Source organism: Chenopodium album, chromosome 9 (genome assembly GCF_948465745.1).
Source record: "Chenopodium album chromosome 9, dcCheAlbu1.1, whole genome shotgun sequence".
NCBI lineage: Eukaryota > Viridiplantae > Streptophyta > Magnoliopsida > Caryophyllales > Amaranthaceae > Chenopodium > Chenopodium album.
In genome coordinates this window covers 32744616-32761119 of record NC_137842.1, presented here as the reverse complement: position 1 = coordinate 32761119, position 16504 = coordinate 32744616, and the positions used below count along the sequence as shown (strand labels likewise).

At 36.5% G+C, this 16504-nt stretch overlaps 1 protein-coding gene and 1 non-coding gene across 2 annotated transcripts; one reads left to right on the top strand and one right to left on the bottom strand.

Annotated features, from left to right (window-relative positions):
- Positions 1-1627: 1627 nt before the first annotated feature.
- Positions 1628-1734, bottom strand: LOC145560885 (small nucleolar RNA R71). The gene has a single exon (XR_014093481.1). It is a non-coding gene; the product is annotated as a small nucleolar RNA R71 (small nucleolar RNA).
- Positions 1735-14899: 13165 nt separating this feature from the next.
- Positions 14900-16275, top strand: LOC145557592 (uncharacterized). Its single transcript, XM_081618764.1, has 5 exons — positions 14900-14949; positions 15021-15309; positions 15384-15470; positions 15557-15731; positions 15827-16275. The coding sequence occupies exons 1-5, from the start codon at positions 14900-14902 to the stop codon at positions 16273-16275; spliced, it is 1050 nt and encodes a 349-aa protein (XP_081474890.1).
- Positions 16276-16504: the final 229 nt, after the last annotated feature.

Here is a 16504-nt window from a genome sequence, read left to right as displayed (position 1 = left end):
AATCTCAATCATTGTAGAAGACAAGTTCCACCATTGTTATTCAAGTTGAAGCTTCTAGTAACATTTTCTCACTCTTCTCTTCCATTTTAATTGCTTTGATTGTTAATTATCTTGCATAATTCTTGTATGCTTAGATTGTTATTTAGCTTAATCTTTATTTAATTATTGTTCATGAGTTACTTGAAATCCTTAATTGCTTTAATCTCCATGGATTGTGAGTAGTCTAATTTTCTAGGGTTTGGGTAAAACCCTCAATGTAGTCACTAATTACTTGTTGCATGTGTTAATTTGGTCATTGATGGGTGTTAATTAGGTGAGCTTAAGTGGTTTAATTGCTTAGTTCTTGTATATGGCCATTGCTAGAACTATTATCTAAGCTTTCTCAACGAGGGATCGAGAGATGAACTTGAGTTAGCTCCCTTATGCTTAATTTTCTTGAAATGCCATGAGAATAGGAATTTCCAGTCAAGGGAATGTTTTTGTCATCGTAATTATGCTTTAATACTTGTTTTATACTTTGTAACCACGAGAGTAGGTTGTATTTATGATTCGAGTAATCCCTCTAGCTTGAGAGAGTAGTTGGGTGCTTTAGATGACTTCCCCTATATTATCCCCTTAAATTACCATTGTTTGCTACTTGCTAATTGTGATTTGTGACGAAGTTGAGTGGTATATCCCAAGCCCTAGAATTATTTAAATATTGTTAATCACCACTTAGTATTAGTTGATTTGAATTAGTACATGCTACATAAAACCAAACCAATTTCGACTTCATTTAGTTTGTTTAAACGGTAGTATGTCGGTGGTTGATTCTTCTCCTCTCTTGGGTTCGACCCTTTCTTACCCTTGCTATTAACTAGTGAGACCAAGATAGGACATTATCTTTGGTAGGCTCGACGACGGCCTATCAAAACTTGGCGCCGTTGCCGGGGAGGCAAAGTCACATTGAATTTATTATAGTTGAATGAGACTAAATGTGTGTATATGTATCATATCTTTCTTATCTATTTTTGTTTATTTGTGATTTTAACTTATGATAGTCATTGCTAACTTCTTTCTTAGCTTTGTTTGAATTTGCATGACACGAAAGAGTAAGCAATCACCGCTTATTCCCGTGGATTTAGAGTTGAACAAGACCTTGAGGAACGTGAGGAGACTTTTGCAAGGCACACCCGAGTTCTCTATTGTATATTTGGATTCCGATCCGGAAGAGGTTTTTCAATCCAACAACGAATATATCATGGGTGATAACAATCCTCCTCCACCTTTACTACGAGACTATAATCACCCCAATGCCTTCACACTTCGGAGTGGCATACATCTCCCCACCACAAATGCAAACAATTTTGAGTTTTCACCTCAACTCATCCGTATGATTCAAAGTGATCAATTTGGGGGTAGTCCTTATGAGTGTACTTTTGCTCATTTAGACAACTTTCTTGAATTGTGCACAACTATCAAGCAAAATAATATTTCGGAAGAGTTTATTCGGATGCACATGTTTCAATTCTCCCTCCGTGATAAAGCAAAGCATTGGTTGAGGACGGCTGAAGAGGCATCGTTAACTACTTGGGATGAAGTGACTAGAGCTTTTCTTGGGAAGTATTGCCCTCCCGAGAAAACCGCCGAATTAAGACGGAAAATTACCAACTTCAACCAAGAGGTTGATGAAACTTTTTGTAAAGCATGGGAGCGGTTCAAGGATTACACTAGAGCATGCCCTCACCACGGTTTCACCTCATGGATCATAGTGCAAAGCTTCTATGATGGTCTTACTCCTCCCTCGAGGGCCAACCTTCATTCCGGGGCCGGTGGTAGCTTTAAAAACCTATCATTTGACGAGGCCTACAAAATGATTGAAGAAGTTGCCAAGCATTATGCTTATGGGGGTGACAAAAGACAAATTCATCCTAAGAAGGGCGGCAAGCATGATCTCGAGGCAATAGATCTTATTGCTTCAAAGGTTGATGTGTTAGCTCGAAAGCTAGATCAAGTGAACAATGTGCCCGGTAGCTCCTCCTCGCAAGTCATTTCTTGGGAGACTTGTGGAGGAAACAATCACATGGCATCCTATTGCAACTCTACAACAACGGAGCATGTGGCTTCTATTGGAACAAATGATCCTTACTCTCAAACCTATAACCAAGGTTGGAAACAACATCCAAATTTTGGGTGGAAACAACCCAACCAAGCTCCCCCTCCTCAAAACAATTATAACCAAGCTCCTCCTCTTCAAAACAATATCAATCAACCCCATTCACAACAACAAGCTCCCTATCGCCACCCAAAACCCAAGAGACAATGTCCAACAAAGAACCTAATACAATCAAGCCCCTCCTCCTAAAAAATCCAACATTGAATCCGTTTTGGAAACCTTCATGACCCAACAAATCAAGATCAATGGGGAAGTTAGTAGCTCAATTCAACAACTACAAACACACAATAAGATGATTGAAAGTCAATTATCTCAAATTGCTCATCAAGTTGGATGCCCTTCTAACCCCGGTGGTCAATTTCCAAGCACAACGGTAATGAATCCAAAAGAGCATGCGAAATCAATCACCTTGATTTTGGAAGGAGGGTATGAAGCTCCAATTATGAGAGAAGAGGTCACCAAAAAAGGAGGTGAGGGAGATTGTTGGGTAGATGAAAGTGAGTTTGAAAATGAAGTGAGTGAGGAAGCAAGAGGAATCTTAAAATTGAGTGATGAGGGTGCCTCAAAGAGAGACGAGGGAGAAGTGCAAAGCAAAGCTCCATTGAAAGCATATGAGCCTCGTATCCCATTCCCTCATCGAATGATAAAAAAGAAGCTAAATGAGAAACTTTCTAAGTTCCTTGATGAAATGAAAGGACTTCAATCAAACATTCCACTTATTCTGCTTTATCACAAATGCCTACATATGCAAAGTTTTTGAAAGATTTTCTTTATAAAAAGAGTAGGCTTAAGGAGAGTGATTTTATCTCCCTTCTAACGCAGATAAGTGATATTCCTAAAAATGAGGTTCCCGAGAAGTTTGGTGACCCCAGTAGTTTTGCTTTATCGGTGAAGGTTGGGGATCTTGAATCAACAAATGCGTTGTGTGACCTTGGGGCTAGTGTTAGCCTTATTCCTCTCTCTATGGCTACAATGTTGAATCTTGGGGAGATATGTCCCACCAAAATGTCAATCCAACTAGCCGACCACTCGGTTAGAATCCCATTAGGAGTCTTAAAGGACATCCCAATTCAAGTGGGGAAAGCTCTTGTGAAATGCAATTTTGTAATCATGGAGATGGATGAGGATTCCAAAGTACCTTTCATATTAGGTAGGCCCTTTTTGAAAACAGCGGGTGTTAACATTGATATGAAAAAAGGACTACTTAGCTTGCATGTTTGGTATGAAAATGTTTTCTTCTCATTTCCGGAAATTTCAAGTGAGCCCATAATGAAACAAGTTCATCGGATCGATGTTTTGGCTAGTACTTTGAAAGAAAACATGGAGGAGCCACAAGAATTGACTCATGCTTCGGAGGTGAAAAAGCAAAAGAGGGTCAAGAAGAAAAAAAGAAACAAGATCAAGTTGATGGAGAAATTATTTGGTTGCATTTCTAGTGATGATAGCAATGTGATTGTTTTGCCTTTGGAAAATGGCAAGTGTGTGGGAACAATGAGATGGGTCAAAAAGGTGTGTCTTGACCCTCCCTAATTGTGGATAGCGCAATGTCGTCAAGCTAGTGACGTTAAAGAAGCGCTTTCGGGAGGCAACCCGAGTATTTTTTTGTATGGATTAAGTTGTTAAAAAAAAAAAAAACAACAACAACAACAAAAAGAGAAATTAAAGTCTTCCAACAAAAACCAACAAGAACAAAGGTACCAAGGAGGTTAAAGCTTCAAAGAAGGCCCGATCCTTGAGTTAGTCTTCTTTCTCCCCCTTTTTATGTGCTTTTATTGCTTAACATTGAGGACAATGTTTATGATAGCTTGGGGGGAGGGGGAGTCATTTGGATTCCTTCTTGGCATGTTGGTTTGTTTTTGTTGTGTTTGTTTTGGTTGTTTCCTTTCCCTTTTTAATCCAAAGCCCTTAAATCAAAACTTCTAATCATGTGTGAATACTTCTCTTCTCTCCTTATTTAGATGTATATTTATGTTTTATTTTTATGTTTAGCTGAACTTAACATTGTAAATATTCTTGCTTTCTAGTAGTAAAAAAAATGAACAAAAAAAAAATGAAAAAATGCCCAAGGGTGAGACTCAAATGACGATGCTTATATGATTTGCTTGCTTGACTCTTGAGTGATGAGTAAAAGTTCTTTTAAAAGGGTGTATGCTAGAGTTGGGGTCATTTAGAGGCTTATTAATCTTGATTGCATTAGAGTATAAGAAATGAAAACCGATGAATTCTCAATTGCACGTCTAGCATAGGATATTGTCAGATTTGCCCAAAGTAGGATATGTTTGAATTGAATTGCGGTCCCTTGTGCCCTTGATGTTCCTCCCCTCCTCCCCAAATTAATGAAACTCTATTAAGAAATTGTATCTATTTGTATCTTGTGTAATAAGTGGCATAATAAGCCACATGCCTCGAATAAAAGAAAGAGCCGCTCAAAGTTAAAAGAGGCGAGGGCAATGAATGTAAAAAAAAAAAAAGAAAAAGAAAAAGAGAAATCAAAAGAAAAAAAATAGAAAAAAAAAGGGAGATAAAAAACTCCTCCAAAATTTTCACTTTTTCGTATTTAGAGGTCAACTTGTGGACGCCTCCCACACTTTGTCTATTTTGACATTTCTTGTGTAAATTGCCAAGTTATAGTGTAGTTAAAGGGAATTGAGAGTGAATTTTTAGAGGTGGACTTGTATTTTGAGATTTTATAACCGAAAAAGGGCTTGTTGCAACTTTGGAATATCTAGATGTGCTCTAATGAACTAGTAAAAGGTCTAAAGAAGTATCCTAGTGCAACCTTGCTTAGTTTTCCTTGTTACCCCCAACTCATGTGTACATTTGTATGATTAGTAATTCTTGAAAGTTGCTCACTTGTCTTGCTTGTGTCTCATATCCCGATGAGTTGACTTGGGCAGAAAAAAAAACATTGAAATTGTATGCATGATTTTTTTATGATGTGTTGTGGTTTGTGTGAGTTGTGGGTTAAGCTCAATGGAAACCCTCACGAGATAAAAACTCGTCCTCTTAGGCGACTTAGGGGTTTAAATTTCTTTTCACTTGTGCTAAAAGTGCTTATGGTTGTTACCATGCGGATTTGTGTTTTTGTGTTTCCTCTTTATTACCACTCCTTGTATTGATCATTAGCAAGTTATCTTCCTTCTTGATTTGACATGTTTGTTTGGCTAGAGGACTAGCAAAAGCTTATCTTTGGGGGATTTGATAACTTGTTATTTGGTATGATTTTAGGGTACTTTTGAACCTTGTTTTCTTAATTATTCGACATCAAAGTTCATTATTTATCCTATTTTTATACAAATTTTGTATCATCCATGCTTCACGGGTTGTTTGTGTTTTTGATGTAATGTAGCTATTTTTAGCACTATATATGGACGTGATCAAGCATGAGTGAACAAGGAGAAGGGAAAGCTAGGTTGATAGAGCAATGGAGGAAGAAAGATGAGTGCCTTAAAGAGAATTGAAAAGCTTTTGGAATGTTTTGGAAGGATTTTTGCACTATGGTCAACTTCAATTGACCATAACTTTTGTTCCACTCAACATTTTGAAGTGATTCAAATTGGATATTAAAGTTTATCTCAAGAACTTTACAACGATTGGTCACATGCCTTATTCCGATGAGTAAAGAAGAAGTTATGACCCTTTAAAAATAAGCAGTTTCGCTAGAAAAGGTCTGCACGTCCATGCCAATAAGTGGCACGTCCGTGCAAGTCACTGCACATCCGTGCCAAATGAAGCACGTCCGTGCAAGGTCAGGCAGTAGCTACTACTCGTATTTTAACAGGTCTGCACGTCCGTTTAACCTTTGGCACGTCCGTGCCGACCTGTAGACGAGCCTGACTCTTGTTTTCTTTGTCCTTTTTATTTGGGGATCATATAAATACTCTTCTTAGCTCATTTTGTACGGGGGATCCAAGTTTGGAGTGCCTTCTCTTAATATGTAATTTTAGAACACCAATATTCTCAAATCACTATTTAGATTTTAATTAATAGCTTGGAAATTTCAATCTCAATCATTGTAGAAGACAAGTTCCACCATTGTTATTCAAGTTGAAGCTTCTAGTAACATTTTCCCACTCTTCTCTTCCATTTTAATTGCTTTCATTATTAATTATCTTGCTTAATTCTTGTATGCTTAAATTGTTATTTAGCTTAATCTTTAGTTAATTCTTGTTCATGAATTACTTGAAATCCTTAATTGCTTTAATCTCCATGGATTGTGAGTAGTCTAATTTTCTAGGGTTTGGGTAAAACCCTAAATGTAGTCACTAATTACTTGTTGCATGTGTTAATTTGGTCATTGATGGGTGTTAATTAGTTGAGCTTAGGTGGTTTAATTACTTAGTTCTTGTATATGGCCATTGCTAGAACTATTATCTAAGCTTTCTCAACAAAGGATCGAGAGATGAACTTGAGTTAACTCTCTTATGCTTAATTGACTTGAAATGCCATGAGAATAGGAATTTCCAGTCAAGGGAATGTTTTTTTCATCGTGATTATGCTTTAATACTTGTTTTATGCTTTGTAACCACGAGATTAGGTTGTATTCATGATTCGAGTAATCCCTCTAGCTTGAGAGAGTCGTTGGGTGCTTTAGATGACTTCCCCTATATTATCCCCTTAAATTACCATTGTTTTCTACTTGCTAATTGTGATTTGTGACGAAGTTGAGTGGTATATCCCAAGCCCTAGAATTATTTAAATATTGTTAATCACCACTTAGTATTAGTTGATTTGAATTAGTACATGCTACATAAAACCAAACCAATTTCGACTTCATTTAGTTTGTTTAAACGGTAGTATCTCGGTGGTTGATTTTTCGCCTCTCTTGGGTTCGACCCTTTCTAACCCTTGCTATTAGCTAGTGAGACCAAGATAGGACTTTATCTTTGGTAGGCTCGACGACGACCTATAACTATAATAAATAAAAAAATTCACAAAACTTATGGTTTGACAAAAAAATAAAAATAAAATAAAAAATTATTATTGTTTTTTTTTTTTTTTTGCTTTTTCGCAAAAAAAAATTAAAAAATTGTCAAACCTACCAGGTGGCATGCGCAACTATCAAACTTTTGAGCGCCCTCCTAGCGCAAGTTCAAAAGTTGCGCGCGGCACCTCCGCGCAACACTGTGTCTTGCGCGCACCCACTGTTCAACGTCGACTTTGACTCGTTACGAGCAATATCATATGGAGAAAACGATACTACCGCTTCAAGGTTAATCGTTAAATAGGTGCTAAAAATATCTCTTTGGCTAACAACGTTGTCTAACTTTTACTATGATCATTTTTTTTTCGAAAAATCCAAAAACATGTTTTTTTTTACTGTTCTTTTTGCATATTCACAAAATAAAATGTTTTTATTGTCCGTTTTGCGTTTTCGTAAAAAAAATAAAAAATTCATACAATGTTTTTTATCGTTCTTATTGCGTTTTTGCAAACAAAAAAATTAAAAATTAAAAATCAAGTGGCAGATGTTACTCTTAAAGTTGCACTTTCCGCCTTAGCGCAAGACGAAAAATTGCACGCGATACTATTTTTGATTATGATGATTCGTTTACGTAATTTATAATCAAGCTAATGAGATTACTTTTTATGAGGTTCGTCATTAGAAGTTCACATCTCTTAATAAGACGTCATCAATATGTTTATTCTTAAACGTGCTTATTTTCGTGTTCATCATTTTTTCAGTTGTAATTGGTCAACCTTGATTTAAGAGTATAATTTATTTACCTCTTCTAGGTTTAAAAGGAAAATCCTAAGAACTTTACTTGGGTTGATTTCCTCACACAAAAAAAATAAAAAAAAAACAGAGAAATAGAACAAAAAAAAAAAAAAAAAAATGTCGTTCTTAAAAATAATAAAAAAAAAAACAGAGTATGATACAAAAAAAATATTATTCTAAAAAAAAAAAAAGAGAGAGAGAGAGAAGATAATGAATCATAAAACCAAGAAAATGATTTAATTATTTCTTGGATTTTACATTCGGAGGTCATCATTCTTTTTAAACAAATAAGTAATATATTATTCTTTAAAGATGAACAATATAAGAATCATAATTGAAAAAAAAAATGATATAGATCTCTATTGCAATCTAAGTGATCAACTAATACCATAGTATATTTGATCATTTTAAGGAGTATATTTTGGTTGATTAATATTCCTAAAATTTATGAGCATTTTCAATTCAACCTTTTTTTCTTTCTCTTCTACCTTTTTCGAAGACAATTCATTTAAAGTAAAATCCTTACATGATTACTTTGTTGAAGTCAACACAAATCATGACATTCCATTAATGATTGTTCGTGAATTTTCTGACATTCTTCATCAACAAACTTGCTTAAAGTGAATTCGTATTACAAGGATTAAAAAAAAAAGAAATAAAACAATCATTTTGACTTTGTTTCATTGTTTGAATGCTTGGCAGAAAAGGTTTAAGTGAACGCGCTCAATCTCTTGTGACACACATTACTAGATCATCTTCCACATTCGCATACTAGTCCAATCATGGGTGACAAAGCAGCATTGGAAAAACTTAGAGAGGAACTCAAAAACCTAAAGACCCTACGAGAAGAAGAAGCCCAAATGAAGGCTCATAAAAAAAGCAGAAAAGGCTAAAATAAAAGCAGAAAATAAAAGAAAAAAAGAACATTCTGCAAGAAAAAGCAAGAGCCGAAAGAGTAAAGGCCTTGGAGAAACTTGTCCTTCGAGCTAACTCAGGGAATAAGTACTTCAATTATGAGATTGCACCACAACCTAGTGGCAAAACTCTCCTAGAAAAGTTCTTGACTACGGATTTTCCAACCTTTAAGGTTATAGAAAATCCTAGGACTCACTTAATGAGCTTTATTGGAATTATGGCATTGAAAGGGGTTGAGCCAAGCCTATATGCATGTACTTTTCCTCTTTCATTGGAACCAACTGCTAGATCATGGTTTTATAACCTCGATGCAAAAAAAAACTTCCACTTGGAGTGATGTTGTAAAAGCGTTTTTTACTTAATATGGAGATAATATCGAGCTCAAAACTACCTTGTGCGATCTTGAACTGCTTAAGCAAGGGGAAGAAGAAGGCTTCATTGAATTCCTTTCCAGGTGGCGATTAAAGGTTGCTCTTATTCCAAAAAGACCTCCGGATCGTGAACTTGTCCCAAAGTTCATAGACAATATGTCTCCAACATACAAATGCCATTTACAATACCTTGGTTTAGACACATTTCAAAAAGTCTATACTTTGGGAACACTAATTGAAAGGGACTTGATAAAACCATGAATCACATAGACGGACTTGATTTTTAGAGAGAATTTCAAGAACATGCAATCTCAAGAAGTTGTCAAAAATTCAAGATGTAGCACCTTAGGTCTTGTTTTGTTTCTTTCCTTTGTTTTTTAGGGGATGTAGCACCTTAGCAATCTCAAGAAGTTGTCAACAATTCAATACTAGGAGATTCATGCTGTCGAATCTACTGTACTCTCATTAATTAATGAATAAAAATTATATTTTCAAGTACGTCTATCTTGTTCTCTTTTCAATCTCTTTAATGTTATTGACTTGACTTAAATAAAATGTATACATACAAACAGGCAGTATCAAAAGGCATACATACTCAACATCTTAAGAATCTTGATAAGCTTTGGCTTACTAGATTTATCGAATGAAAAGAGGCCCATCTTTGGCCCACAAAGAGAGGATATGATGATTTCACCAACACAGGAGGCAACCTGAAACTCCATAAATATAATCCTATGTTCTTAACTCTAGATATAATCCATCTTTTGGCAGCCCTTTTGAGCCTCGTCAGTTGAGCCTAAGAGGGGGACAGAAAGTTAGTCTAAACCAAAAGGAAAGAACAAATGCAAAAGAAAAAAGAAAAAAACCGTTCTAAACCCAAAACATAACTTGTCAAAAAAAAAATAATAAAGGAGAGATGACAAGGAAAAGACACCTAATGTAGGAGTTGTCACACAAAGCAGAAAGGTTCTAATTTGATAAGCACCAAAGTAAAGGATTTTGGGAGTATACTTGAGCCTATACATTGTTCATAACCCCAAGCCTAGACACGCTACGACCTTGGAAAGGCCCTCCTTGAGGTAGACCATAACCATACACCAAAATCATCATTCCATGAAAATATGGCCAATCTTAGGCTATTGCACATATGAACCTACTATTAAGTAGTCTGGCCAATATATAACATGCATAAAGTGTTGAGTAATGATTAAAAGATCATATAAAAAAATTTCAAATGATTTGGATGATTTGATAGCCATTGGATTGATTACATCATGTTAGTAAGGCAAGCGTATCAAACTAAATTCGATGTTTTCCATATCCTTTGCCAAAAAAAACATGAGATTAGAGAGTACACTTAAATAAACATGAGAAACATCCCATAACATATGTATACATGAATTCCAAAAGCTACCTAAGACTACACTTGGGGGCTTCAAATTAAAATGAATTTCAAAAGCTACCTAAGTCTACACTTGGGGGCTTCAAATTAAAAATATAAGTCTCACCTTAACTTTCATTTTAAAATGAGACCATATTTTAGAAAGTGATTCGAATGATTTTAAAATTATTCTAACACTTCACCAAACCTAGGTTTGATACACATTCATTTTCAAACTACGGTACTTATTGAAAGAACTTCACTTTTAATTAGAAAAATATGACAATGATGACAAGTAGAAAAACATAAACAAAATCAGAAATACGAAAGTTTGCTCACATTTTCATATCTTTGTTGAAATAAGTTGCAAATTACAACTTATCTTCATCAATATTAGAAAAAAAAAGTCACACTCAATTACAAGCTAGACTTTTCTTTCCATTTTGGGTCCAGTTTTGAAAATAATATGGTTATGATTTTTGCCTACTAGAAAAAGTTGCTTTTCAAAACAAACTTTCATTGGACCTTTTTTTCACTTTTGAATTCTAATTCGAAATAACATGTTTCTAATGAAAATAATATTCAAATTTCCTTTCTGAATTTTTGTTTTCTCAAAAACAAATTTTAAGATTCTCAATAACAGATTGGATAATACATATGTATATATAAATATTTCCAAAAGGAATGAATTAATATTCGACTTCTCCTTGACTTGAACTTGTTCTTGCTTAGTTCTCCCGCGAATATTAGTTAAGGGATGGTAAACGAACCACCTACAAGACCAAAATCAAAGATTGATAAGAGCAAAGAAAATATTTGATGTTCTAAATCAACTTTGAAAATAAAATCACCGCAATGATCTTTATAAACGTTTAGACATTAGGTAAGATTATTAAACCTTAAACACAATTGTTTTTGGTCTATAAACAAGCAAAAAACTAACTTGCCTTCTTGAAAATTACTTTAACTAAAATGTAAAAGCCATATCACTATCCTAAATATTTCAAAAACAAAAATGGGATATATACACAGGTCCATCTCAATATCATATGAATGGCCTAACCAATAGCAAGTCATTAGAATTTACCCCCAATTGGGGGCTCTAAGTCTTGCGAAATAGCAAGAATGCGCAATAACCCGATACATGGGGGCTCCAATATAATATTTTTTTTTGAGATATTCATGCCATTCGAGCTACTTTCGAGAATCGCCTAAACTACAAATGGTTTACGTAGATCTTGAGCCTTACAAAGTTCAAATGTATCAAAATAATGTTGTTCCTTTGGAAACTAAGTTTGCAACTGAACTTGGCCATTAAACAGGTTACATACTCGAGCCATTTTCGGGTTCAACTTCAAAAATTAATTTTAGTGCATAATTGTTGTTTCAATAATTTAATTTACGAGAGTATGACTAGTATAGAGAAAAAGAAACAAAATCATACTTGTTCATACGAAAGTTTAGTACTCAATCATTCATCATACTTGGGTTTAGTGAGTCCGACTCACCGCGGAAACAAACCTTAAAACAAGACCGCACTCGCAATAAATAAAACCATAAACATAATTAAATTAATCACAAGAATAAGATAAAATGATTACCTTTGGAGCGTGCTTCGCCCCACCGGAAGGGGATCTTACTTCGAAAGCAAGCCTCGAAATTACGACGGCCTCCAACGATAGTCCACCCACAACTCGACCACCAAACACGGTCCAATGCCTTGGGGTTAGCAAGGCCCGACCAAAACCCGAGAAATTAATGAGTTCAAAGGTTTTCACAATGGTGATGAATTTTTCAACTCTTACTCAAGTGCTCTTCCCAATGCCCCAAGTTGGGTATTTATAGGGAAGAGCTAGAGAGTGACAAGCTCTCCCATCAATGTGGGAGAATTTGATTTTCCCTTTTTTTTTTTAACGGAAATTTCACCAAATGCCACTAACAAATTTAAAAATTCACCGAATGCCATCGCACTTTTCAGAATTCACCAAATGCCACTCACAAATAGTGAAATGTCACATCGTGCTATTAATGAGGCCTAGACGTTAACAATCCGTTAACGCGAAATGACCTCTATGCCCTTATTGTCTTTTATGGCGCCCTAAAGTGCATTGACTCTCTGACTTCTAAAATTTAGATAAAAAATAAAAAAATTCCCTCGTTGTTCTTCTCAAACCTTCCCCTGTTCTTTGAGCTTTCAGCAACACCATAATCAAGGAAGAAGTTTCTTCGAAGACCTGAACGAAAGACAACTACATTGACGCTTTATCGTTTGTTGAACTTGGGCGAACTTGAAAATCGGTAAATTGTACTCGGGGTACTAAAAGGAAAACGGTTGAGTTCAAATTTTTTTCGGGGTTCTAGAAATAGCAATCAAGGTATTATTTTCACTTTTGATCTTCATTTCACGCTTTGATTCTAAATTTATTATCGAAAATTGAGTTAGGGTTAGGGTTTTATGAAATGGTCTGTTTTATGCGCTTATTTGACTTGACCTGTGTGATTTATTGTTAAAATTCATGTTAAAGATGGTAATTTGTGGGTATTGATTTTGCATTGATATGAATTTTGGGTTTGTGAAGTGCTTGAAATTCAATTTGGTCAATGTTGTGTTAGTATGTTGTTTTGTTATATCACTGATGTGTTGGTATGTGGTTGTGAATTTGAATGATGTGTGTTGATGTTATGTGTAATTTGTTGATGATAGGATGAGTAGAGTGTGGCTTGATGTCCATTACAGAGATCATGGCTTTGATGTGTTGGTTGATGATACTGAAAGAACAAGTCTAATGGACTTGTATGAGTTTATGTTTGAGGATTCTGTGAAACAAAATGTGATCCTTCCCAAATGCTTCACTTTGTTTGTATTGCCACCTAGAACTAATAGGAAGTTGGAGTTATCTTGGGATAGGGACATGCTTTAAATGTGGGAGTGGTTTCAAGGGAAGGAGACAATAGAAATATTCTTGGAAGAAGAGCAAAGTCCTAAGTAGGTGTTTAAGAATGCTGAGGCTAATTGGCAAAGAAGGGTTAAGGCCATGGCTGAGAAAGCTATATTGGAGGAGGAAAAGGCCCAGGCTGAGAGAGAGTTGGAGGAACAACAACCTTTTAAAGTTGCAGTTGAGGTGCTTGTTGCTAATGTTGATGGTGGTGATATGGAGTATTTAGAGTGTCTGACACTCAAGGAGCTGATGAGGTTTTTCCCAGGGGCATCTCAGCCTGAGCCTGAACAGAGTACTCAGTCTTCCACTCCACCTAAACATCCTCAACAAACATCTCCTATGAACCAGCCCAAATCCTCAAGTGCAAGCAAAAAAAGGACTCCTCAAAAAGGGAAAAAAACAACACCCAAAAAAAGGTCAACTGGAAGAACCCAACCCTCCCCTCAACCACAAACAACCCCAAAACCTGAAGCACCCTAACCCTCCCCTCAACCATAAACAACCCCAACACCAGAACCACCACTTTCACCTGAACCAAGAACAACCCCACCACCTCAATCACCTAAAGCACCAGTTGAACCTGAAGCAGAAACATCCGAACCTCCACCACCTCCACCAACTAGAAATGCTATGCCTCAGAAATCCAAAAAGGTGGGTAGGTCAAGACCACACGGGTTCAGAACAAAAAAGAAGAGTGGGAAAGGGGTTGCTGGGGGAAGCAATGAGAGGGTCAGTTTAAGGAGATCTGGAAGAATTAGGAAGTCACCAGCTAGGGTTGACAGTAGATCTGATGATGATGACAGTGAGGATTCAGATTACATAGAATCTGGGAGTGATGACTTTGATAATGCTGATGATCTTGGGGACTTCATAGAAGAAGAGGAACAATTTGAATTCCTGTATAATGACATCCCAGACAAACAATTTGAAGATTACCTTGATGGGATACAAGCAATGGATAAAACATACAAGAATGGCAAGGTTTGGAGAAACTGTGAATTTGGTAGCATTAAACTAGAGCCATGGCTGATTTTTGCAGACAAAGAGTCATTCACTGAAGTTTTTAAGGATTTTTGTGTACAAGAAGGGTTTGGAGTCTTTGTTGAAAAGAGTGACCCTCAAAGGTTTATAGCAAGATGTGCTATTGATGGCTGCAACTGGAGAATTCATGCTTCAACAATGGCTGACAAAGTAAGTTGGGCAACCAAGACATTGACAGGGGAGCAACCAACCTGTGGCAGGCTTGAGATAAACCCTGTTGTTAGCTGTGATTGGCTTTGCAGAAATTTGCAGTCAGATATTCAAGCCAATCCAGACATTCCAGTATAGTCTTTGCAATGAATTTGTATGGAAAGCTATAGAATTCATGTGAAAAAAGGTTGTTTTACAAGGTGAAAGTAGTTTCCAAGGAGATGATTCATGGTGGATTTTGAGAGGCATACAGTCTCCTTTCAAGATATGCTTAGATGGTGAAAGAGACCAATCCAGGAATTTAAGCACTAGTGACATGGACACAATTATCTGCAAATGTCCAACCTAGGTTCAAGGAATGCTTTTTCTCCTTTGCTGCCCAAGTTAGAGGGTTTTTGAGAGGGTGTAAGCCTATCATTGGCATCGATGGGGCCCATCTAAGTGGTTATTATAAGGGGATTCTGCTAATAGCAATTGAAATTGATGGGAATAATGAGATCTTTGTGTTTGCTTATGGCATAGTAAGCACAGAGTACTGTGTTGAGACTTGGGGTTATTTTATGAGGAATTTGAAATGCCTTTTTCAGAAAGAGGGATGCAACAGAGATGATTGGACTTTTATCTTTGACAGGATAAAGGTAACTCTCAATTTGCTGTGCTTTTTTTTCAAAGGGCACAGTTCTCCTTTCTCACTTGTTACATGCCTATGCAGGGAGTTGATGCAGCAATTATGGAGACATTCCTAGAGCCAGTAAAAGAATCTGCTGTCAACACTTGTGCAACAACTGCAAAACAAATGGTTTTAGTGGAACAACTTTTTACAAGCTCTTTTGGGTTGCTGCTGATGCTTACAATCCATATGTCTTCAACAAAGCAATGGAGAAGATTCATGCCTACAATCCAAAGGATGTTGAGTACTTAAACAACACAACTGAGGTTTGGTCAAGGCATCAGTTTGAGCCAGCAATTTGTTGTGACCATAACACAACAAATTTTGTGGAATCATTCAACTCTTGCACAAAGCCATACAGTGATCTACCTGTGTTAAAGCTACTTGAAGGTTTAAAATTGCATTTGCTCTATTGTTAAATCTGTTTCTTAATGCAATTTCTACCATTCTTTACTGTAATTTCTATCTTGATTTCTATTTTGCAGCTATCAAGCAATGGTGCATGATAAGGATGGCTCCAAGGTTTGATAAAGAAACATCAATGGGAGATGGGGAGCTCACTGAGTATGCTACTAAGATCTTGCAAACAAGATCAAATGAGTCTAGGTTCAGCTACGCTACACCATGTGGGGGTGATGAGTTTGAGGTGAGGGATCAACGTGTGCACTTTCCCATTAAACTTGGGGATGGAACTTGTGGTTGTGGAAAGTGGCAACTTTCAGGGATCCCATGTAAGCATGTGCTTAGGGTGATTTACCACCAAAGGTTGCAGGCTATAGATTTTGTGTCACCTTATTTCAAAGGGAGGGCATACAAAAGCACTTATGCTGAGCATATGCACCCAATGCCTGACAAAACCAAGTGGCCTACATTCAACCTTCCTGACATACTACCACCCCCAGTGAAACGATCAACAAGAAGACCTAAGAAGTAGAGAAGAAGAGGTGCAAGTGAAGCAAGAAAAGGGAATAGGCATAACACAGTTAAGTGCAGCCTATGCAAGGAGTTGGGGCACAACATGTTGACATGTGCTGCAAAGAAATAGATTGCAGCAGCTGAAGCAACAAGTGCAGCAACCAACAGCAATGAAAAAGCTGAAGCAAGCACTTCAAGGCCCAAGAAGAGAGCAAAGAAAGATGCTTGAGCTCCAAACCCCTGGCCTT

Coding starts and splice junctions, on each gene's coding strand:
- LOC145557592 (XM_081618764.1), top strand. CDS start 14,900: ATGGTGGATTTTGAGAGGCATACAGTCTCCTTTCAAGATATGCTTAGA. Junction 14,950..15,020: donor TTTCAAGATATGCTTAGATG/GTGAAAGAGACC, acceptor TGTCCAACCTAG/GTTCAAGGAATGCTTTTTCT. Junction 15,732..15,826: donor TGTGTTAAAGCTACTTGAAG/GTTTAAAATTGC, acceptor TCTATTTTGCAG/CTATCAAGCAATGGTGCATG.